The sequence below is a fragment of the Podarcis liolepis genome, assembly GCF_965112155.1.
Source record: "Podarcis liolepis genome assembly, chromosome: 1".
NCBI classification, from domain to species: Eukaryota; Metazoa; Chordata; class Lepidosauria; order Squamata; family Lacertidae; genus Podarcis; species Podarcis liolepis.
In genome coordinates, this window is record NC_139554.1 from 112218686 (window position 1) to 112244166 (window position 25481).

General features: G+C 44.0%; 1 protein-coding gene across 3 annotated transcripts in view; it reads right to left on the minus strand.

Moving 5' to 3' along the window:
- Positions 1-6904: 6904 nt before the first annotated feature.
- Positions 6905-25481, minus strand: part of DNAJC10 (DnaJ heat shock protein family (Hsp40) member C10) — a 30727-nt gene continuing 12150 nt past the window's right edge. For all 3 annotated transcript variants that reach the window (XM_083496302.1, XM_083496303.1, XM_083496304.1), the window contains exons 10-23: positions 25064-25201; positions 22804-22893; positions 21669-21782; positions 21112-21226; positions 19580-19707; positions 17459-17575; positions 16238-16339; positions 15125-15280; positions 14768-14901; positions 13169-13222; positions 12621-12768; positions 11900-12019; positions 11555-11668; positions 6905-10114 (exon numbers count right to left, since the gene is read on the minus strand). In XM_083496302.1, coding sequence (XP_083352428.1) covers positions 10103-10114; positions 11555-11668; positions 11900-12019; positions 12621-12768; positions 13169-13222; positions 14768-14901; positions 15125-15280; positions 16238-16339; positions 17459-17575; positions 19580-19707; positions 21112-21226; positions 21669-21782; positions 22804-22893; positions 25064-25201 — 1542 coding nt within the window. In that variant the 3' untranslated portion in view covers positions 6905-10102. The remainder of the gene's footprint in view (positions 10115-11554; positions 11669-11899; positions 12020-12620; positions 12769-13168; positions 13223-14767; positions 14902-15124; positions 15281-16237; positions 16340-17458; positions 17576-19579; positions 19708-21111; positions 21227-21668; positions 21783-22803; positions 22894-25063; positions 25202-25481) is intronic.

The following is a 25481-nucleotide window of genomic DNA, read 5'->3' on the forward strand; positions in this document are numbered from 1 at the left end:
GTCCATGGGGTCACGAAGAGTTGGACACGACTAAACGACTAAACAACAACAACAAGTTCAGCAACATCTGGAAGGCTGGAGGTTTCCCACACACAGCATAATGACTTTGGCCATGGTCTTCCCTTCCTCATACAGAATTCTCACTTTTTTTCAGTTTAGCACAAGATGGCTGTTTTCATTTCACAGGGAGATTTTTATGTTGTTCCAAATGCAGATCTCTTCATTGTAGTGCTCTTTGTTTTTCCAGCAAGCGAAAACCCCGATCCCAAGGAGATTGGACTCTTTCCTGCAGTCTGCTAGTGTTTTTTGTACCCCCCCCATTTTTTTGTAATTCAGGGATATATCCTTTGAAATGCCTGGTAGAAACAGTCTCTATCATGAAGCAGCCAATTAGTCCCAAATGCCTTCAAGTTGCACTTTTGAAACCCCGTGATCAGGGCGGGAAATGACTCCTAATAATGAGGATTACTCCAAGCTTGAAAGTTTATACATACCACTCTCATCAAGCCACAGCATCTGGATTTTAAATATGTTTGGAGCATGCCTTAAACATTTAGAGAGCCGTCTATTTTTAAAACAATGTTCCTATTGTTGGCTTGGGCAGGCATAAGTTAGGCTGCCATTTCTGCAAGCCTGTAAAAAGGGAAATGGATAAGGGAATGATGACATGGCTGGGGCTGCTCCTATATAGGCCTTTATGCCTATATAGCTAATTTATGCCATGAAATGGGGAACCTGTGTCTCTTCAGAAGTTGTTGGACGCCAGCTCTCATCAGCCCCAATGACCAGGGATGATGGGGTTTTGTAATCTATCATCTGGATGACTATTTATGTCAAAAAGTGTAGGGGCTAGTATGCAACCTTGTTTCACACCTTTTGATGTCTTGAACGCTTCCAACAGGCATCCTCTCGCACCTGCTCTAACACTTGCTTCAGTGCCACGATATACTTCCCGAATTAATAATAATTGTCTATATTGGCATTTGAGAGTTTCTCCCACAATCTGCTGTGGTTAATTGAGTCAAAAGCTGCTGATAGGTCAAGGAAGGCAGCAAAAAGTGTGCATTTCTTTTGACTGGTATATTTGTTCATAATGTGAGGCAACATAAAGCATTGGTCAGTGCTGCTATATCCAGCTCTAAATTATTGGATGTGAAAAGACTTTGACCATTCAAAAAAGCACTATACAAATGTTTTCCTCACTTTATAATATCCCACCTGTCCTCCGAGGTCCTCAGGTTGGCATACATGGATGGATATAACCCATCCCATTGTATGATCCCAACGACCTGAGGTGAAAAAGAGAACAAGAGAGGGTGTGGTGGTTTAAGGTCACCCAGTGTCAAGGCTGTCAAGGCTTTGGGAAAGCTTATCCTCCTCTGGCTGCAGCAAGAGCAGAGAAAACAAGGTAGAGTCCTTTTTAATGAGTTTTATTCAATCCTAATAAGCGAGAGACAAAAGAACGCAACAAGCCTTAATAATGGCGTTGCTCCAATCTGGGCTCCTCCCTCCTCTTCCCTAGTAACAGCATCTTCCCTTACAGTGGCCACTCGTGGTCAAATGTCTTTGAGTCCTTCATTCCTGCATTAACAAACGTCACGTTCTGGGAGAAGGGGGATCAGAAATACTTTCCAGTGACAACGTGTCATGTGGCTGCCCAACCTCAATTCTCCCCACTTTCTTCTAACACTTCTCAACTTTTCTGTTCATCTCTCTCTCTGAGCTGTGACTTTCCTCAAACCCCCCGAAGCCCTGCTGTCAATCAAGGCTGTCTCCCTCTTCTCCTGCAGCGCCAGGAGAAGTGTGTGGGTGATCTCCACCATTCCTCCTCCTCCATCTCGCCCTCTTGAACCCAATCCCTGACACTCAGTGACTGTCATGGTCCAATCAAGGATTTGAACTGGGGTCTCTACAGTCTGTGGCTGGTCCTCCAACCATTATGTCACACTTGCTCTGGAGTAAATACTAAATGTTGTTATATGCCAAATTTGTTACTAAAATTGCACCTAGCCCCTTCCAAGTCCTATTGGTTTCTTGGAACTACAGGATCTGTTTGACTTTACAAAGCTAATGGGTTACTCCCATCAATAATCATATTCAGAAGAGACTCACTGATTTCAGTAGGTCTGCTCTAAGTATGACTTCAGCATCTTAAAAAGTAGAGACATCACCTTGCTAACAAAGGTCCATATAGTAAAAGCTATTGTTTTTCCAGTAGTGATGTATGGAAGTGAAAGCTGGACCATAAAGAAGGCTGATCGCCGAAGAATTGATGCTTTTGAATTATGGTGCTGGAGGAGACTCTTGAGAGTCCCATGGACTGCAAGAAGATCAAACCTATCCATTCTGAAGGAAATTAGCCCTGAGTATTCACTGGAAGGACAGATCGTGAAGCTGAGGCTCCAATACTTTGGCCACCTCATGAGAAGAGAAGACTCCCTGGAAAAGACCCTGATGTTGGGAAAGATGGAGGGCACAAAGAGAAGGGGATGACAGAGGACGATATGGTTGGACAGTGTTCTTGAAGCTACCAGCATGAGTTTGACCAAACTGCGGGAGGCAGTGGAAGACAGAAGTGCCTGGCATGCTCTGGTCCATGGGGTCATGAAGAGTTGGACACGACTAAACGACTAAACAACAGCAGATTATGACTTAGCTATTGCTAAGAGACTCACTGATTTCAGTAGGTCTACTCTAAGTATGACTTAGCTATTGCCCTATGAAAATGTGCTGTGCTCTGGCATCCAAGTCTCTTCCTCTGGATCACAACGGGAACTGCAGTCTCAAAGCCCAAAGACATTCAAGAGGAGAGTAAGGGGGAAACGGTCAGCAGCGGAAAACTGCACCTAAAACCTCGCTGCTAATTAAGGTTCTTGTCCAAGGCTGAACAAGCAAAGCAGCTGCTGGAGTTCAGGTTGCCTGCCATTAAGTGCTACCAGCTGAGACTAATTATGAGGCCTCCCAAAGGTAAGTTAAAACCACATAGAAATCATGTTAATTTGGGTAAAATTTATCTAAAGTGGCAGGAGCAGAATTTACTGACTGCAACAGCACTGACGATATCAGTTTACATTATAATGGTAGGTCCGTACTGATGAAGTTCAGCGTGCTCAGAGCTTTCTGTTATGCTTGGAGTACAATTTAAGAGTCTCTAATCTCAGGTCTGTAAAAAGTAAGAATTTGTCTAAATTGCAAACATTTCCTCAGTGCTGTGTCATGCTAAATGCCAAATGTTGTATTTTAATAAGCCTTCAGGAATTGGTTGACTCTTATGTAATCTCTTTTTTATTCTATACAGCAAAGAGGTTTATCCTCGTAGCCCTGTTTAGCTTCCAGCTATACCTATCTGCAAATGTTTTCGATATCTGCAAATGACTCACTCTGGAGCCGTGCCATGAGCTTCTATGGAACTTCAGGAAATCTATTCTGTACGTAGTAAATGCTTGAAGATTACATCCGTAGATGACAAGGGCTTGTCTGTCTTTTAGATATACTGTGTCTATGTGTGTGTGTGTGTGTGTGTGTGTGTATTGCTCTCCAGATATAAGGATTTATTATTCCCTGTCACAGCAGCAATAATAGAGCTTGCAAAGATAAAAATATAGAAATCTCATTATGCAATCCCTGGTTGTACAAAATGTGGGTTCTCTGTGTTATGGAGACACATTTCCATCAGATCAAAGAAACCACGGGCCTTGCTTATCCTGAAGACTTCCTTCCAAATGGGAAAACTAGATGATAATGATTATTTATTCAATTTATATGTCCCGGATGGCATCCGTCTTCCCAGCTGGTCTGTCATGGTAATTAAACCTTAGTTGTTTCCATGCAGGAAACCAATCAGAACACTTGCTTAGCAAATCAACCATGGTTAGTAAACTAAGGACAAACCTTGGCTACAGATTGTATGTGTGGGGGTTTGAAGTGGAAAAAGCCATGATCTCTGCTTTAGGTGTAATGCTAAGGCAGGAATTGTGTTGCCTCTGTTGGGAGGGGCAATGAAGGCAGGTGTGCCAAGTGGTGGGGGCTGAGGGGTCTTCAGCCCCCCAAACTTTTCCAAGAAAGGGGCTAGGTTCCCCCAAAATCCTGTGGCCTTCTCCTCCCCGCCTGATGTCCCCATTCCCCACCTGGTGCATGAGCACCGGCATCATGGCAGTGGGACGCCCGCACATCCCAGTCCAGCGCACAAGAGACACATGGGGGCGGGACGCATAACAAGACATCTAATGTGACGCATCATGTGATGTGCCCCTGCAGTGTGGGGGGCAGGTCAGCGCCCTTGAATGCAGGTACGCACAGATCTTACACAGCAAACTGTGGTTTGTAGCTTACTGTGATATGCAGACATAGCCAATATAGTAAATGCATGATCACTTTTCCATATCTCAGAGCTCAGTCTCTTCTACACTGAACATGCTCACATTTATTTGGTGCCAGGACTGGAAACCTACCCTTCCCTCTGCTTTAAACAGAGGAGAGGGGCAAACAGTTCTCCATAACCAAGCTTGGCAGTGGCTGATGTTGGTGCTTCCCTAGGACTGCTGAAAGGTGGTGCTGGATATTAGGCAAGTCCTGGTTTTAACCTTTTGAAATATGGCAACCTTATTTGCCATAAGTGGCGCTGTGGGTAAAACCTCAGTGCCTAGGACTTGCCGATCGCATGGTCGGTGGTTCGAATTCCTGCGGCGGGGTGAGCTCCCGTCTTTCGGTCCCAGCTCCTGCCCACCTAGCAGTTCGAAAGCACCCTAAGTGCAAGTAGATAAATAGGTACCGCTTTATAGCGGGAAGGTAAATGGCGTTTCCGTGTGCTGCGCTGGTGCTGGCTTGCCAGAGCAGCTTCGTCACGCTGGCCACGTGACCCGGAAGTGTCTCCGGACAGCGCTGCCCCCCGGCCTCTTAAGTGAGATGGGCACACAACCCTAGAGTCAGACACGACTGGCCTGTACGGGCAGGGGTACATTTACCTTTTATGCTTCCCCCTCACCTTGGTGGGACAATTGATAGAGGGGGCATGCCCACACAGTCTTGTCACCCTGCCTCATATTCTGCTTTTCGAGATGTGGCAGCCATTTTGTGTTACACCACACCCTGAAGCAGCCATTTTGAGACGGTGCTCACGGCGCTTCCTTAAAATTTCAAATATCTTTGCCGATCCCGAAAGGTTGGCTATGCACTGTAGGTGCAGTCATAACGGCAAGAAGTAAAAAAACCACAATTTGTAACACATTCAAAATGGGGGGGCGGAGTCTCATAGTCGTCTTGCTCCGTTAATGTGCCATGTGGTTTGGTGAATGCTTATGTAGCAAAAGGAGGGTTTTAACACACCTGACCCAGGGCAGCAAATGAAAACCTTTGAGCCAGCCTATGTCACATACAGTGATATAGCAATTTCTGTCCATGCTGCATCTTTCTCCTTCAAAATGTTGGTGCACTTACAAGCCAGCATTCAAAAAGCCTGACTTCTATGCCCTCAAAGTATCACAGGATGAGCTTTCTAATTCGGGTGACCACAGAGACATCGCCAAGAAATAGGACAAATATTTGCATGAAATTTGCATATCCAAATTTACATGTATAGATGTCCATTTAGAAAAGATTATTGTTCTGGAAACAAAAGTACATCTTACCCTAGTGGAAAAGAAAGGGAGGAGACCTGTGTGCCTGCTCAGGTATTAACACCAATGCCCCTAACTCACCAGACTTTGACCAGACAACCCTTCTGTAAGGTAGGACACCCTAGTTTTATTTACACTAGCAAGTTATGCTGGCATACTAATTTCATTAATTGTGGGTGACTAATGGGTTTTAAATAAGGAATTATTTAGTGAAGAAAGTCAACACAACTTAGAATAGAATTATTTGGTGAAGAAAGTCAACACAACTGTGCTATTTAAAGCTTCAGTGGTCCACATGATGCTGGCAAACCATTTCAAAACCAGCCTTTGCACTGCATTGTTGCAACCAAGGCAAAACGTGACGAACAAATGTAATAAAAACTGTCCTCCTGTCCCTGTTTTTGTTGGAAATGCATCAAATACCTGACTTCAGCAGCACATCTGACTAGAACATCTGCCCCAGGAGTTTGGCTTTGGAGAGCATTTGTTCTTGCACAGAAGGAAGCCTTGGATTTCTTTGGCTGGGAAGCCTGTTGGATTGCATTCATTCCTGGATTTCTGCACAGTCTTTGCCTTGAAACGAGCTTCTAAGACAACAGCAATTGCAATGATTTGGTTGGTTATCTTAACTCTAGAGAAAGGATCAAACACCTCAGTCAGTTCTTTTTAAAGAATATTTTGCTTCTGCTTCCTTAGCAGAATATTTGTGTTTATTTTCATGTTTCCGCAGCCACAGGGATCTGTTTTGGATCTGGATAACTTATGATTCTCTCTCTCTCTGTGTGTGTGTCTCTCGATGTGATATGGGAGCAATGGCATTCAGGTTTGCTGGTGTGTTTAAGCTGCACCCCCCCATGCTTAACCCATATGCTTGTAAATAGACTCAAATATGACAAAATGCCAAAGTCCTGCAGTAACCACCTTTTGAAGGAAACCCAACCAAGATAATTGTTGTCTTATCTGGAGAAGTTGGCTGAGCATAACAGTACAGCATTTATTATTATTTCTCCTTCTTGCACATTCCCATGTTGACTACAGGAGCTATTATAAACGAATATGGTTCTGGTCCAGTTGAGACGACTGTTCCATTTGAAAGTGACTTGTCTCTTCAGCTAGGGAAACTAAAAAGAAAATATTGAATGGGAATCTAATGTAGACATCATATAACATTGGTTTGCCTTTTTTTGGATGCTAGTTGCTTGTTTAGAGTTTGTTTAGAGATTAGGAAAACGCAATTTAAAGGTCTTGAACCCCAAACCACAACATGAAAGCTGAAGAGGAGGACAATGTACTGGATGAAACCATTTATTACCGTAGTATAAAAGTTCAAGACGTAATTAGATTGCAGTTGAAACTGACACAGCAGCATCTACAGCTGTGATATTTTCAAAAGGAATACTGTGTTCCGATCCTATCCACTCCAGTGTTCTTGCATCTGCTAACAGGAAGAACCAGAAGGTTTAGTAACACCCTGTGTTACTAAATTATAATTCTGATGTTCTTAGCTTTAGAGGGGGAGAAACAGCTGGCGATTCAGTAACAGAAATGTATTCATAGCTGAGCTAATTACTCTGGGCACTTGAACATGCAGGCTTCACCAAATAATCGTGGTTTATGGAAGTGTCTTCCTACTGAAAAATAAAACCTGTTCTCCACAGGTGCAGAATAATTCTTACATACACACAGGAAAGAACTGTAGCCACTCATAAAAGTGAGCGGTTGCAAAGTATATCTACCTTAAAAAAACCCCAAAACAATCTTCAAGATGCCCAGACTTTAGGGAGAGGAAGGCTATTATTCCAAATTCTCAGCATGAGATGTTCAAATAAAAATTGGGGGCAGTACAGTACAGATACAGGGTGAGTCCTTTAAAAGAGGCCCCATGGATACAGAGTGACATGTTCTTAAAAGACTCACCCTGTACTAATACAGAAAAACAATATAAGACTTTGGCAAGCGCCAACATTGGTGGGCGTGTGTGTGTTACATTAGGTTGACTCCTAGAGATGATATATAATGAAGTCATACTCAGGAGTAGACCCATTGAAATCAATGAAATAGGAGCGAATGTCTGCTCATAAGTGCTCCCTCTAGAGGAGAAAAGAGCACTATTTTCCCCAGAATCTGCCGTATCTCGCCCTAGCCCATCCTTGGTTTGAACTGGAGGGTTGGCACATTCCCTGGAACTGCATGGCTCTCCGTCCTTTCCGTAAACAGAAAGGTAATTCTGGATCCACTCCAATGTATTCGTTACTTATTAAGGTGACTGCCTCAAGGCCCTCCCCCCCCACGCCAACCTCATATGGACAATCTAGTGAGAAAACCTAGAAGACTAGCACATTTTTCATGGCCCAAACTTTTCACAGGCACAACCATCAAATGCGCTGTGAAAACTTCTGCCAGTCTGTAATTTGCTTTGGCACTTTCATCACCGAGCAGAACAATGTTCAGAAGGCACTTGGAATACTGAAAATAGAAAAAAGAAGAAGAAAGCCAGTAGATACGTTTTACAACTCTGTTTAAAGGGCTGGGAGCAGGCTGGCATCCAAACAGATGAGGCCGGTTGCTAGAAACTGGAGCAGCAGCATCTGGTTGGCCTGTGAGAATAGGATGCTAAACTAACTGGGCTCTTTGACTTCATCCAGCAGTTTCTTCTTATGCCTCCAACAGTGACTCGAGTGCCCCGCTTTAAAAGCAAACAACATTTCCTGTGACACAAACTCAAATAAAAATAAAAATTGTACTTTTAATTCTGTGGGAAATCGCGACGGTGCAACTCAGCGTCTTATCTGCTTGGATGTGGGAGAAGCTTCGCCTGCATTTTATAATCATGTTTACTAGGAAGTGAGTCCGACTGAAATCAACTTAGGTAGTGGGGTAGAAAAGCTGGAGGAAAAAAAAAAGCTCATTTACCAGAAGTAAAGTATTGAGCGTCAACTCTGGGAGTGTAGATTTGATTCTGTCCAAACTAAGCCCATTAGAACAAAATATACATCAGGAAGTTTAGTTTGGTCAGAATCAAGAGCACACTTCCAGAGTTAACACTAAATACCGTACTTTCCCGTGTATAACACACCCCCTATATTGGGGGGACTCAAAATTAAGAAAATGGGGGGGGGAGAGAGATCCCCCAAAATTATTGAGCTTTATTGGGGTAGGATTGGCAACAGTTGTTGAGCTTTTTTGGGGGGGGGGCAGAGTTTTTGAGCTTTTTTTAATCACCGAAAAAAGCAGCAAATCACCCGCCCAATTGCCGCAGCAACAGCCAATCAACAACAGCCCTTGCAGCAGCCACCAATAACAATCTTCAACTCACAGCAGCAACCAATCCCACTGCCCCACAATGCACTACCCATGTATAAGACAACCCCTAATTCTGAACACGATTTTTAAATTTTAAAACCCCATAGTCTTAAACACGGAAAAGTACGGTACGTCACTTCTTGTAAATAAGCCACCATAGCTGCTAGAGGGCCGTGAAAATTTGTGTCTCGGGCTTTTGAGACTCATCTGCCCATGTACTATCTGAAACCAAAGGGCATTGGTTGCCAGTTGTGACATATATTGGCGTTATTTTCAGCTCTCCTACCCCACTAAGGTGGCCAGTGAAGAAAGTCTTGCTTGGGTCGGCTCTCAGCTGCTGCAGTCCATAGCAAGCAATCTTGTGCACGCACTGCCACCTTCTGGTTACAGTTGCCTGTACGTCACAAAATACAAACAGCAGCGCATTGCTCTTCTGAGCATTTGCAGGGTGTTTCCAAAGTCAAAACCTGTGCATGACAGCTTAGCACACGCAATTGGCGGGGAGCCAACGCAGACAAGGCCCCTTCCACCCTTTGACTGCCAAGCACTGAAGCGATCGTGCTTGCTCACGACTGTTTCAGCGCTCTTCAAAATGGCTTAGAAACCGGGATGTAATGCGGAACATTCTAGAATGTAGGTGGGCTAAGAAGAACGGACTTCTTCCAACTCCTTTGTTAACACCCAGTGAATTCTGGATAAAGCTCACTAACTACAATAACCAGAGGTAAAATAGTTGTTCAGACCACAATTTTTCTTCCCACGGGAAGAAAAGAGAGAGACAGCTGTTTTAGTGTTTCTGTGCTGCTGAGTAGTCTATATACCTTCAGTTCCACAAGTGGAAATTATAGTGTTCTTTTTCAGCACAAGAAAAGACTGTTTTGTAGACAAAGGTTGGGAGGATTGAATGGGAGAAGGGGTAGGGGGGAAACCTACAGTTCCTCCACTACTGATCAAGTCTCAAGTCCAAAACCAGAAAAGAAAAGCTCCCAGTGAGCATATCACTCATGGAACAAGCGTCTCTTCCTTGTTCCAAATGAGCACTTGGGAAGCTCCGTAACATTCTTGCAGCATTCGAGGAGAGAAAAGCTGTGTCCATGAAGCCTGATGTTCTCCTTTTTCCTCTTCGCGGAGGCATGATCTAATACTTCCATTGTCACTGCTTCAGTTTGAATTCATTCTGTGGCTCAGAGTTCATCCTGATTGTTGGAAAGGAGAAAAGAGAGGGAGGAAAATAGATAAAAATGATGCAGTAAACTACGGACAAATGTTCCTTTCATGTTTGTGCGAAGCAGGTCTTGCCAACCCAGGAATTTTGGACTGCAATTCCTATCATCCCTGACCACCAGCTGTGCAGGCTGAGAGTCATAGCCCAACAAAATCTAGAGAGCACCAGCTTGGGAGAGGCTGTCATAAAGGATGGCCTTGGGAATATTAGAATAATTTGCCTCCACTGCCATGCTGTGCCAGATAAGCAAGATATTTAATATATTTTCTTGAAGAAGGTCTGAACTTTGTACAGTGGTACCTCATGTTGCATAACCTCCAGGTTATGGAATCTTCGGGTTATGGCTGCAGCAAACCCGGAAGTGTGTACGTCCAGGTTTTGCTGCTTGCACATGCGCAGATGCACTCTATCGCGCTGCACATGTGTGCAGAAGCGGCGCTTCTAATTATGGATTTTTTGGGGTGCACATGGCACCTCAAAACAAATTAAATCCGTAACAAGAGGTACCACTGTACAGCCATAAAGTAAAAGAACTCACCAGTACAGGTATCACCAAATTAGTTTTACTCCTTTGGATTCAATACCATGACACTGATTCCACCTTTTCCCAAGATGTTGTGGGTGATACTATACTACCAGCCATGGAAGGGAGGAGTCAGCTACCAAATACAGTCGTACCTCAGAATTCGAACACCTTGGGAGACAAACGTTTTGGCTCCAGAACACTGCAAACCCAGAAGTGAGTGTTGCAAACATTCTTTGGAACTCGAACGTCCGTTGTGGCTTCCGTAGCTTCCGATTGGCTCCAGGAAGCCAATCGGAAGCTGCGCCTTGGTTCCCAAATGTTTTGGAAGTCGAATGGAATTCCAGAACGGATTCCGTTTGACTTCCGAGGTATGACTGTACCCTGTGGTAGACCGATATTGCAATTTAGCTAATTGGCTACCACAGCACATAGTCATTCAGCATCAAAACATCTCTTGTCAATTGCAGCGGATCCTTAGAAGCATTTGAAATGCTTCTGTCCCGGCAAACACAAATGCATGAGAAGGGGTGGTATAGCTGCTGCGCACCAAATTTCAGAGGTTGTCTCTGACAGTAGCTTTGTGTTTTCACTCTGATAAGGCAGAGGCAACTGACAGTCACTGATTCCCCCTCCCCACCTATTGTCCTCTTCATCCCATATCCCACATACTGTTCCAGATAGTCTCCTTAGTTCTCAGGATCATCTTTTGGGGAGGTGGCACAGAGGGTCACAGTGGGTAGGAGACTTTTTTTTTAATCAGGTGCCCCTGCGTAGCATGATCAGAACCAATCGCAACAAATCCACCACCATGAACACAAATAGCCAGAGGAGAAAGATGCTAAATTATCTGTGTCAAATTCAACCGGGGCGGGGGCGGAATCTCACCTTGTTTCTGGAAGATTTTTTCCTCTTTTTCTTAATATCTTCTACTTTCTCCATCAGGAGTTCGGCTATGGCTTTTGCATCATGGCTGTCTATGTGCTCCCCAAATGCATTTTTCTTAAAATGAAACGAAAACAAACACAGAGGTAAGGTCTCAGCCGGCGTACCAGATCGAGCTGATAGACAGTCGCCCAGGACACAAAATTGACCTGCACCTCCATGGACAGCTGTGAGTCCAAAATGACTCCCCAAATACACCCCTTCTTGCGTGCATAGCATGTGCTCCATGACAGAACTGCACCCCTCCCCGCCTCACAGTTGACACGATGGAGATTTCTGTGCCTTTACCTTTGCTCCTTGGTAAGGATAAAACTTCACTGTTGGATAGGCTCTGATGCCAGCAGATTGACACGTCTGCGCGTAAGCCTGGCAGTCAACTTTCCCAGCTTTCACTTTCCCTTTAACAGCCTTAAAAATTGAGGAGGAGGAGACAGGAGTTAAAACCTATTGCTAAAAAAAAGGAGGTCCCCACTCACATCTGCTTCCACGATTGGCAACTAGTTTCACTAGCGAGATGCTCTGAATAAGTGGATGTGAAATCCACAAGGCGGGGGCTGTCAAGGTTTTGGGGCCCACGAACCCGTGCACAAACTGGAGACAATGTCCCGGGCACCAAACCAAGCACACACAACTTCTTCTATGGGCTACAGTAGAATGTTCCTCACAAGGCTTAATTTCAGTGGAGGGAGAAAACCCTTCAGGTGACACAGAAGGCCTCACTGGGCATGTGTAGGGCTGCCATACAACCGAGTTTTCCCAGATACATCCAGGAATCAGGCAGCCGTTTTGTGTCTGGGCAGATTTTTGGCGAATCATTCAGAAAATGCTAATCCAAGAGGAAGAAAAAAGCTCAACAACTTTGCCCAGGTTTTCACTTTGAGGAATAGGGCAACCCCAGGCATGTGTGCAGGGGCCACCATGGCTGCAATGTATCGAAAATAGCTTGGGAGGAAAAGAAGAGCACTGAACCGACAGTGACTTGCCATTGCAGGGAGAGCAGGCTGTTTACCTTAGCTAGGATCTCAAATTCTGGAGCAAAATTTTGGCAAGGGCCGCACCAGGGAGCGTAAAAGTCGACGACCCAATGCTCTTTCCCGTTCAGAACTTTGTCGGTGAAGCTCTGGGGTGTCAGATCCAGAGACACCTGAGGTAAATACCTTTGAAAAGGGAAAAAGAAAACAAGGAACTTGGGATTCCAGAGTCACACAAACTACTCCCAAAACTAGTGGTCTGTCACCAGGAAATGTCCTGTTTGTGCCTTCTATTCACTGTTGGCATCAACACCTGAGTGGAGGAAGACCTATTGAATAGGTTCTCCCCTGGTGTCCAAAAATAGGACTGCAAAGGTCTGAAGAACATTGGGGGGGGGGGGAGAGGCTTCATGCATATAGCCTTCAACACAATCCAAAAGTGAGGCAGTCAGTGTAACAGCATAGATGGTCGGGCTCACCTGCATGGCCCGACAGCCCCCTCCATCAATTATTCTATGTGAGTCAGTCCCACCCCCACCCCCCGGAAAAAGTACACTGTGAATAACGTTTTGAGGCAAGCACTCACCCTAGCGCCCATCTTCTCAGTGAATGGGCATCTCTGTTCCAGCCGTTGTAGCTACTGTTAAAAACAGAAGTATAAAAGCAAAAAAAATCAAAATGGGCAGAAAGAGGCAACACCTCTGTAGAGCACTTTCTGTTCACTGGGTTCACACAGCGCCCACCCAAAGATCATGATATTTAGCTGGGCACTGGATTCTCTATTTCAGATTTCCCCACACAGGGCAGGATTCATCTCATGGGCACTGCCAGGGGAAGCCTCGTGCAAGGACTTCCACTTGCATGATGCCGTTTCCCACCCCACGTAACCCCCCCCCCCAAAATAGACTCTGGGTCAGGGGTCAGGGGAACCCCCAGGACAGTGCATAGGCGGAGGAGGAAGAGGAGGGGAGATCCTGATATCTGGCAAGGTGAAATGCTTCCTCAGGTGGAACATATGTCATAGCACAACAATGAATTCCATTTCAAATTTGGCATGAGATTTCGAGCATTCTTTCCTCCACAGGAATAATTCCGTTGGCAGGAAATGACATACTGTAACCAAAACGAAACAGCCTTAAAACACCCAAAACCCTGCTGAGTGACACACCAATATTAGAAGAAATAAAGGTGATAGGATATCAATTATCAAATGAGCCCATTGACTATACAGTCGTACCTTGGATCCCGAACGCCTTGGTATTCAGACGTTTTTGCCACAAACCCAGAAGTTATTGTTGTTGTTCAAGTTTGCGATCATTCTTTGGAACCTGAACATCCAACGGGGCTTCCGTGGCTTCCAATTGGCTGTAGGAGCTTCCTGCAGCCAATCAGAAGCCACACTTTGGTTTCTGAAAATTTTGGAAGTCGAACAGACTTCCGGAACAGTTTCTGTTCGACTTCCAAGGTATGACTGTATAGAGAACTACGGTTAATAAGGGGTGGGTCTAAATCCTCCTAAACACATATCTTATTTGGGTAAACTGAAGACGCAATTGCCCCAGGAGATCAATAAATGGTTATCCATCTTTTAACTGGAGCCTATATGATTATAGCACAGAACTGGAAATACTCAGAAACATCAGTGTTAAAAGATGGGTTATATGAATTTGGGATATTGCTTCAAGGGTCAGATGAACAAGTATCCTTAGCGTCAGGCAAGCTAGACAGGGTGACAATACTTCTGTTGCTTATTGTAATAACTGGAATGCAAGACAATATTAATTCATACATGCTTTTGGAAGAAATCTAATATTTGTATCAATAACGCTCTCGGGTAAAATGTAATGGTAAATTATTAAATGTAACTGAAAATTTAACAATTCTGGCTATAAATAAAAAAAATATAAAATCAGGTGAGTAAAAAGTCAATTCTAAATAAATAAGTAAAGAACGCCTTATGATAATAAGAAATACACCTCTCTAGGTTATAACTTGTACTTTCTAATAGATTAAACCTTAAAAAGGGGAGGGGGGAGAATGATATTTAATTGTCAGATTGTGGCACCGAGGGAACTCCTGATTTAGTCTAGTCTGATTATCAGATCCATAGCACTAGTAAGTCACATCATACACATGGTTTTCAGTAAGTATTCAAGAACAAATCCAAGCCACTTCCATTACTCACTAGTACTGATAAGATGACGCTGATTTTTGCGGGAAAAGTCTTATTTCAGGATAACCTTGAATGTTTTCTTGATGACAAAGGGAGAAATATTTTTGGCAGTCCACACTACCAACTGAAACCAGTCCATTCAGCAACTGAAACAGAGAAACAATTATTCAATTAAATTTGCAAAACTTGGTGCAATAAAAGACCCCTCCACTTTTAAAATAAACATCCTGTACTGATCTTTGGTATGCATGCTAGGGGCATGTGTGTCTCAATATCTCAAAATGAAAATGAACAAGAAACTAAGCATTTAGTGATCAGATGAGCATGATTGACACTGGGCACTGAAAAGAACTGATTGCTTGGTTTTACCCTGGCCATCCTCTTCCATTCAGGCATTAAGGCTTGGCAAGGACCACACCACGGAGCATAGAAATCAACCATCCAGATTTCGTTAGCCTTCTTTTTCTTCACCAACTCACTGAAGGTCTCGGGTGTGAGAGAAACTACTGACGGGTTCATGAGATCCTAAGGCACAGAAAGGAGGAAGGCTCACTTCGTCTGCTCTCAGAATTTATAGAAGGAACAGCTCAAATTGTGTACAGTCATATGCAATTTGTTTATAGTACACACACACACACACACACACACACACACACACACACACGATTGCCGTATTTCTGTAACTGCCATCTGTTTTAACTGAGTTGAGAATTTTAAATTGATGAAACCCAGTGTTCGACCTGCTGATGAAGAACTCTACTTTTGGTTTCAGGTCCAACTACTTTTTGACCCTGTCCGTCACTGGCATGTACCCTCCCCAAAGCTCTTGGACAGGGGAAAAAAGGTTCCCCACCCTTGGCTGAAGGCAAGCACTGGGAAAACAAATCAGATACCAAGAATGGCTTACAAATTCATGGGATATGAACAAGTTGACTGAGGTTACGTGACCCAGCTTCTGGAAAGAACCTTTTTCAACTCTACAATATCCTTTCTGAAGTAAGACAGCCAGAACTGTACACAGTATTCCAAAGTTTTCTTTCCAATTCCTTTCCTGATGTTCCCTAGCATGTAATTTGAAGAAGAAGAGGAGTTTGGATTTGATATCCTGCTTTATCACTACGCGAAGGAGTCTCAAAGCAGCTAACATTCTCCTTTCCCTTCCTCCCCCAAAACAAACACTCTGTGAGATGAGTGGGGCTGAGAGACTTCAGAGAAGTGTGACTGGCCCAAGGTCACCCAGCAACTGCATGTGGAGGAGCGGGGAAGCAAACCCAGTTCACCAGATTACGAATCCACCACTCTTAACCACTACATCACACTGGCTCTCTTTTTCACAGCTGCCACATACAGGGTTGAAACCTTCTTCGAGCTCTCTGCTATGGTCAGTATGGTAGGTTTCCTTCAACCTTCCATTCAGGAGCTCAAACACCAAACAACAACTTTTAGTGAAGCAACAGAAAATTCACAAAATTCAACAATTACCTCAATAAACTCCAGGATCTGCTCAGAAGAGTGATGCCCCTCGTATTCGTGAGTGTGAGACTGGTTGAATACCACCGTTGTTGGGTAAGCTCTAATGTTGTGCTGCAAAAGATCAAGATGAAAACATCTTCAGAAATCATAGGGAGAGATCCCCTTTTAAGCCTCAACTGATTTCTGCCTTTTCATTCAGTACCTGGGCAGGTGAAGTTCTCAGGGCTGAAACCTGAGGGCAGATCCATAGCCTACATACAAAGCACATCCAAGGCACATTTCAGGCTTTCATGACTTCCCACCCGCTGGAAAGAATTTTGAGAACCATAGCTCCAATACACAGCTCCCTTAACAAACTACAGTTCACAGGATTTTTTGATGGAAGCCATGTGTGTTCAATGCGCTTTAAATGTATTGTGTGGATCTGCCCTTCAAAGGAAACCTCCGTTACTCCAATAGTTGCAAAAACCCCCACAAACCTCTGTGGTATAGAGAAGGCCTGTGCAGCATAACAATGAGAGGGATGCTGGCTAGTGTTTTTAAGTTAAAAGTTGTACAGATTTCTGTTTCCTGTAATACAGTGATAATGGGCTGTATCTAATGTTAGTCATACTCAGAGTAGGTCCACTGAAATTAATAGGCAGGACTAATTTTAGGCTCATTAATTTCAATTATTCTAATCTGAGCAGAACTTAGTTGGATAGCATCCTATGGTTTATAATTCTTCCAAAGTGCCTTGCACTCATTTTTTATAGATATAAAGAGGTGAAATATAATTTGATGCAAGGAAGGAATCCCCTCAGCTTTTGGGATCTCAAAACTCAGGCCTTTACTTTAAAAATAAGTCAGGTTTCTGGTAGGCTTTCCATACAATGGTGTCTGCAAATCTAGTTCTTTTTGTGTCTCTTTAAACAGTGTCTTGCCAGTCTTCTAAGTCAGCTCAAATTCCATGCCTTCTTCCTATTCTATGAACTTTTATTTGCAAGACTCCCAAGTTCATGGAGTTTCATGTCTGTGAGAGCTGAAAAGTATGCAGGAGTTAAAGAGGCTTACAAAAAAAGTTAACGTGACTTACAGGTGCCATAAGCCGGCGCACACAGTGGGGATTTGGTATGAATTGCGGTCCAATTAATTTTCATCACTTTGACTGCAAAACAATTGAGCTATCACTTTTCAAAACCGGAACAAAGCTATGTTTATGTGGGGGAAATATTTAAACTTGCAGTTTACCATGTTGCAAATCCCTTCATGAACTGTACAGTCTAGTGTGCCAAATTTCAGTTGACCATAGAGTTGCTTTGATGCTTTCCTCAGTTCCGGCAGCAAAGCTCGGCAAGGGGGGCACCACTGAAGAGAGAGAGAGGAAAAACAACAACCACCAAATACAAATTTCTCACCAAATACAGTAAATTATTTTTTACTCTCAGAAATTAGACACTGATAGAACATTTCCTATGGCTCCCAGAAGGGTGTCCTGGGATCTCCCTCTTCATCCCCAGAGAAGGAAGCAAGAGAGGCACCAAAAGGGGTTTGCCCTTGCTAATTTCCCCCACTGTGAGGACAGACACCTCCAATCCCTTGCCACTCAGCTGGTGATCTGACAGTGGTATTGTCAAAAGGGGTGTGTGCTAGGGCCTGGATCCAAAAACAGGGGTAAGGGGAAGTATACCAACCCTGGAGATGACATAGCGATTTCCCTTCCTACTGGGACCAATAGGAGGAAAAGTTTGGGTGGGAAACACATCAGCCCACAAAAGAAGATGAAAACCCCACGGAGAAACACCAACAGCCCACCTTCTGCCTTGCCGGTGTGAGCCCAGCAGATTGGGGGGCTGGGTGGTTTCTGCACTTCCAAGATTCTCCCCACAACCCTGGTAGGAGAGCTATATATTATCTTCTCCCCAAAACAAATGATAAACCATTTTCTGACTAAAATGATATGACGAATGACAACTGTTCACAAGCTTATGCTGCAGACAGATGTAGGGTAAATGCCAACGTGGCCTTCCTAATTACATGAGCAGTTTGGAATTTCCCGAAGAGGTTGTGAGCTGTTTCCATTGAGTTTTTCTAAAGAGATGGAACAGGTAGCTCTTGGGGATGCCTTAGATACAGGACACATGGTCTTGCAGCAAGGCGCTGATGATAGCCATCTTCAAATATTTAAAGGGCTTTCAAGAGGGAGAGGGCTTGTTTTCTCTTGTCCGGATTGGAGGAGCCAAATCAATTGCTTCAAGTTACAAGAAAGGAGATGCCAACTAAAGATTAGGAAGAACTTTCTGATGGCAAGAGCTGTTCCAACAGGGGAACAGACTCCACTGTCTGTTGTGGACTCTCCTTCCTTGGAGTTTTTTAAGCAGAGGTTGGATGGCCATGCATCATGGATGCTTTAGTTGAGAGTCCTGCAATACAGGTGGGGTTTTTTGGACTAGATGACCCTCACTCCAACTCTACAATTCTATGGTTCTATGGTTGGTGATGTCTTCCATTGTATCCCTTCCTCCTCCTATTCTAAGTGCCCTCTGCTAACCAAGTTAAAGCCGGAAACACTGCTGTTGCAAAAAACTGTGGAATGAAATTTCTACATGCCAGCCTAGAATTGGACTGGTCATGTTGTCCAGATGCCTGATTATCATCTACCAAAGCAACTACTCTATTCCAAACTTAGAAGTGGAAAGCGTAATGTTGGTGGTCAACAAGAGAGGTTTAAAGACTCTCTCAAGGCAAATCTTAAAAAAATGTAGTATAAACACAGACAACTGGGAAACACTGGCCTGCAGGCACTCCAATTGGAGAGCAGCCTTTACCAAAGGCGTCATGGACTTTGAAGATGCTCAAACTCAGGACGCAAGGGAGAAATGTGCTAAGAGGAAGGCATGCTTGGCAAACCCTCACCATTATCAACTCCCTCCCAGAAACCAATGTCCCCACTGTGGAAGGACGTGTGGATCCAGAACTGGCCTCCACAGTCACTTACAGACTCACTGTTAAGGCCATGTTCATGGAAGACAATCTCACTCGGCTACAAGTGATCGCCAAAGAAAAAGAAGCTTTGAAAATTCTTTCACGGTTATAATAACACAGTGGGAGGAACCGCTACATTGTGAGGATGTACTTCCACTCAAGCAACAGGACTTCTCCGTCTCTCTCCCCTCAGCCCATTCTCTCCCCCCCCCCAAATCTGCTCCAGAACGTCCCCCAACCCTTTGGAACAAATTCTGAAGGTGCACTGGAGATTGCAAGGCAAGGAAAGAAGGAGGGTGAAGTCCTTTTGTTCCATTCACAGCCAAATAGTTTTGGATGCAACACAGCCTAAATCTCTATGGGAGAACGAGGTGCTGCAATAGTTACAGGTGCAAAGAAGTCAACAAGCCATGGTTCCTTCTCCTTGCCAGGAAAATTCTGAGGCCCAAGAGTGATGACATGGGAATTCACGCTTTCCTTGGCAAAAGCCACTATGTCGTACAGAATCTTCTTTCCTTCAAAAGAAAAAGAAAACAAAGCATTCGTGAGGATTAGCTCCCTATTATTTGCTAAAGTAGAATGGAAAATAAGGGGAGGGAAAGAACCAAAAAATGTATTTATTTTTCAGTCCAGTTTAATAGGCAATAGGGATGTTGCATCCAACTAAGTCATCCTTTGACTTAGACCCATTGAACTCACCACAGATTTCAGTAGGATGACTTTGCTGGGATTCAACCCAAAGGGCTGACTGAGTTTTACAAGATCCTTCCCCTTCCAAATGAGGCTTGGTATGTTTAAGTGGCAGTCAGCCATGTCAGATATTAATCACTCATACTTCAGAAATTCACAAGGATGATCACAATAGAAATCAGCGCTCTTTGTGAAAGGCAGAGGAGGATTTATTTCTTTACGAATTCATGAGCCACTCTGCATTTAAAGAACACCCAAGCAGTGTATAAAAACAGACTACAAATCACAAAGCAATGTTAAAAACGTGAAGCTAGCAAGTATCAAAATTCTAGCAGCAAAGGTGGGAGGAAAATAGAGGAAACATCGGGGGCGGGAAGTCAGCTTTAAAACTTATATAACATTTGTATTGATTTGCATCAATTTGGTCATAATTTGTTTTGTTTTGAACTATGGAAAACCAATAAAAATAACTGGCCAAAAACCCCAACCAAAATTCCAGCTCTGGAAAAATGAAAGAGCAAAACTCCCAACAGCATAACACAGGGCAAAGCAAGGTAATTTGTTAGAAATTGATCAGAGTTGTACAGTGGTACATCGGTTTGCGAACGAAATCCATTCTGGAAGCCCGTTCACCTTCCGAAATGTTTGAAAACTGAGGCGTGGCTTGCCATTGGTTGCAAGAGCTTCTTGCACTCAGCAGAAACCGCGTCACACATTTGGGTTCCGAAAAACGTTCAAAAACGGAAGCATTTACTTCTGGGTTTTCGGCCTTCAGGAGCCGAACAGTACAATAACGGAGGTGTTTGGTAACTGAGGTTCCACTGTGTAAGCAAGCATCCTTCAGATTAAAAGTGTATCTAAGGGGCAGACATTACATAACAAACTCTCCATTCCTAAAATAAAATAAATAAAATAAAGGGAGCCTTGGGAAGCTAGGATTTTGAGTGGTTTCCCTGCCTCAAAATGTCATTTTCCAAGCTGTTTTGGTGGGGGGGAAGGGTTGGGAAGAAGGAGTGCTTGGGAGTTTAAAAATGACTGGTGTGGGGGGGGGGTCAGCCCCCCCGCTCCCATTCCTCTGCTGACACAGCCACCTGGTACTGCTTTTCATGTGTGTGTATGCGACTTAGATGCAGATGTTTGAAACTTGTAGCAACTCCCTAAGGAAGATGCATTTACAGGCACCAGAATATTGTTACATCCTGTAACTTTTCTATGCAAGAGTCGCTTACCGTGGTGAATTTCATAGTCGTTTATTCCCCTTCCTTTAAAGACTACGACGCACGGCTGATAAACGTACAGATCATTACAAACGTTTGGGGCAGAAAGGCAGTCAAACTTGCCAACCTGTGAAATGAAAAGCCATTTGTTTGTTACGACCCTAGGATAATTTATCCATTAAATATCACAAATACACACTTCTTGCATTGCATTTAAGGGGTTCATGAATGCTATTAAGTCTGTCTATTTTTTCCCATTGAAACAAAAATATAGCAACGTGGGTTAGGTCAGTGATGTGATATTTGTGGCCCTCCAGAGGTTGCTGGGCTCCAGACTCCCATCAGCACCAGCCAGCACTGTTGTATTCCAACATCTGCATTCCAACATCTGTAATACCACAAGTGTCCCAACAATGGCCTAGCCAGAAGGATGAGGTCTCAAGTGAAAGGAGAATATGTAGCTCTGCAGGTTGGGGGGAAGATATTGAGCCTAATAATATTCTTTTGAGGCAAGTCCCCTGCTCCACCCCACCCATGTCCATCCATTTTACAGGTTCTCCTTATCTCACCTGAATATTTTCTGCTTTAAGGAGGTAACTTAGTTTTTTAAGGTCACGGTCATCTGACTTGCCAGTCTCACCAAACTGAAAGAAGATCAGCCATCGGTGATGGGCAAGGTGATCCTTAAAAAGGGAGGAGAAAAAGAAATTAAGAGGTAAAGACAAATCCATCCATCTGTTAGAAGAATAAGAAACTGGCTTGCTCAAAGCTCTATAGAATTGCAGATTTTAGTCAAAATCAAGCAAGAAAAGAGAGAGGGATCAAATGGATTCTTTGATTTTGCCCCAATTCAAGTTGCTGAACTTCAGAATACAGTTGTACCTCGGAACGGAATCCGTTCCGGAAGTCAAACAGACTTCCAAAATGTCCAGGAACCAAGCCATGGCTTCCGATTGGCTGCAGGAGCTTCCTGTAGCCAACCAGAAGCTGCGGAAGCCGCAACGGATGTTTGGGTTCCAAAGAACGTTTGCAAACTGGGACAATCACTTCTGGATTTGCAGCGTTTGGGAGCCAAAACGTTCGTCTCACGAGGCGTTCCGACTTACGAGGTACGACTGTACTTGGGATAGCACAAAACAACACTGACGTTTTGCTAAAGAACTCTGTGTTATATCCCAGAAGACACTCATGGCAAGTTTGTGGTGAAATCAGAAACTAAAATATAATATATATGTATACACACACACACACACACACACACACACACACACACACAAACACTGTGCCTTGTGGGACATATTTGGCAGAAGAAAAGGCTGAGGAATAAACCCTACACAAATTCAGAGTGGAGTCCCTAATATGGTTGGATGGTACCTTGCACACTTCCTTCTGGTAGCTCCTGCAGCCAAACTGGTGCCAAACGTATTGCTCTGCTTTCTTTTGGACCACCTCAGTGAGGCCAGGGTGTGTGGGTGTGTGTCTTGTACTCTGGACAGCCCAGCACCTCCACACCCACTGCCCACGCTTATGCCCCGGAGAGGTCACTTTGGTGCTGCTAATGCCGCAAAAACAATGTGGGAGGCAGCAGTTGCGAGTTACCAGTCTCTTGCAGCTATATTTGGAGGACTATGGTTTCCCTTCTCCTGTTCTGAACCAAGGTTCAGCATGACACCCAAATGCAGTCAAGATGAGAACACTCTTTACCTGTAATGAAGATGCTGAGATCATTTGAAAATCTGGAAGGTGCTGCATGACTTCCAAATATATCTCTCTTGTGTCCAAAGTGTTCAGGAACTAGAGAGACAGGGAAATCTCCACGTGAGTTTTATCCTTTCTTGTGTTATATTTATAATACACTGCTTTATCCCCTACATACCCAACAGATCAGCGCATTCTGCAGGAGAGGGAATCCTGCATAAACCATCCTACCAGGAGCTCTGTTTTGCCTGATGTTAGAATCAGGCCTTTAGTGTAGTGGCACCTACCCTTTGGAACTCCCTCCCACTGCACATCAAACAAGCGCCTTCGCTGTCGTCTTTTTGGTGCCTGCGAAAGATATTCCTCTTTCCACAAGCCTTCTGAAATCTTTCCCCCAATTGGAACTGGGATTTGAACTGATTCCATTCATGTAGGCACTGTTTGCTGCTCTAAACTGTTTCTCTATTTCTGATTGTTTTTCAAAGGAATGTTTTATCTGTGCAGTTGTTTTAGCTGTATATAAACTGCTTCATATATGCCGTTATATTGTACATCACTTCAGGGTGCTTCACGGGGAAGTGATCAATAAATGAAATAAATAACAGAATTCCAGAAGCTTATCTCTGTGCTACCGTGAATGGCTTTGGAGGACGGCTTAAAAAGACGGAAGGAGTGCACAGACAAGGAGCAGGAAGATTATATCCTCATCGAGTCCAGTCTATTTCCGTCACTCTCCTATCCCTTAAAGCATCTCGTGCACTGCCTGAAATGACCCTGGGTAGGAGGGAAGTCTAGAAACAGCAGAACTGCTGCCAGCTACATGTTCCTCCTCATCTGCACCTTCAAAAGGTTTCAGTACTTGACAGGCAGAGAAATCAGCTATGCTCAAGATGTCCCCTGGAAGATGCCTGTTGCTGGCTCCTAGAAGAGGAAGGTGTCTTTTCCCATTCGCTTTATGAGTTAACTTGGGTTATTCAGAGCCTTCTTGCTTATTCAGAGCTCCTTTTGGTGACCTGGAGCAGTCTCGCGTCACAGCCTGGAGTTGGCCAACTTTGAACCCAAAGGCAGAACAAGACTCACTCTACGGCTGTGAGCCTCCAAGCATCTTAAACTCAAAAGCACCATACCAACGGTTCTGAAAATGTACCACTGCAGAAACTATGTCTAGTGTTTGTAACAGGTCTACTACCCTCGAAGCAGCATTAATTTATGATGGAGTTCGCACCTAACCCTGAAATATACTGCTTCCTCAGTTTTCTTTGGGATGTTTGGAATATTTAACAAAGCATGTAATATTCTTTCCCTGTAAGGAACCAAGTGGTTGTTTGCTTTGGGCATGACCCAGTCAGTGCTTAATTCTGATTGGTTCCGATCGGATTTCAGTATTGGTTTGCTTTCCTTGTTAAAATCAGTGTGACCCTCTGCTTAGATCATGCCCTTCCTTTTTTAGGTTCATTTTAAATAAAAATACAAGCATGAGAAGAAGCCCGGTTTCTTGTACCAATCAAGATCACAGCACATTCTCACACACAAAAAAAGAGTCTTGCCTTATAACAAGAGACACCAGTACAACTTGTATTGCAGGCAACAGCAGTAACCTTAGCTGGTGTTCTATATGGCAGATAGCTATGGCTCCGGGGATGGTCTGAAGACACACAAGGCCACCACTTTTCTGAAACCAAGCAGGTCTGGGTCTAGTCCAGCCTTTCTCAACCTGTGGGTCCCCAGATGTTGTTGAACTACAACTCCCATCACCCCTAGCTAGCAAGGCCAGAGCTCAGGGATGATGGGAGTTGTAGTCCAACAACATCTGGGGACCCACAGGTTGAGAACCACTGGAGTCGGTGCCTGGATGGGTGGCCTCCTAGGAACCAGCTTGGGTTCCACGAAGGAAGAAGGTGGCACATAAATTAAGGAAATAAATGAACAAACTGCCTCCTCCAGTATCAGCAGCTGTCTATATTAAGTGTAAACGTGTAAGCATGCAGATGCGTAGGGTGAATTCTGGTGCTTTCAGGACAGCATCAAAATGTTTTGGTGATAAGAGAACACAGAGAAAGTACAATCAAGCATCTAGAAATACAGATAAAGCGTGGATGTTTTCTAAGACACATAATTCAATTTCTCTTCTGGGGGCCAGCGACATATGAGGAATTAAAATATAAATCAACTCTTTTTTGGGGGGGGGGCGGGCGACACTTTTCCCTTCACCACCGCCGCCACCTCACCGCACGGATATGCAAAGCAATCGTAAAGCGACTCATACCAAAACACCTCCTCTCTCTTTATTAGTTAAAGTGGCTCCGGGCGGAAAGAATGCAGTAGTGCTAGTTGAGATATCCAAATTATCACAAAGCTCACCCTGGGTGGCACAGTCCATCCAGCCTACATTAACAAGGCCTTCCTGTAGCAAGACAAGCGAGACAACACGAGATCAGATAGATGGAGGCAGGTTAGCTTTCTTTGCACAGGCACCCAGAGGGCATTAAAGAACAACACACATCCCACCATTCAGTTCATGCTTTGCATTTTCTGTTTTGTGAATCCCACCCTAATTAAAACAAAAAACGGCCATGTCCCAATGTTAAGCACTTTCAACGTTTGGTGGAATACTTATTATGCCTCTCCACTGGAAGTCAATGAGACTCAGCAGCACTGAACTTCGCCCGACTCACGCGCGCCAT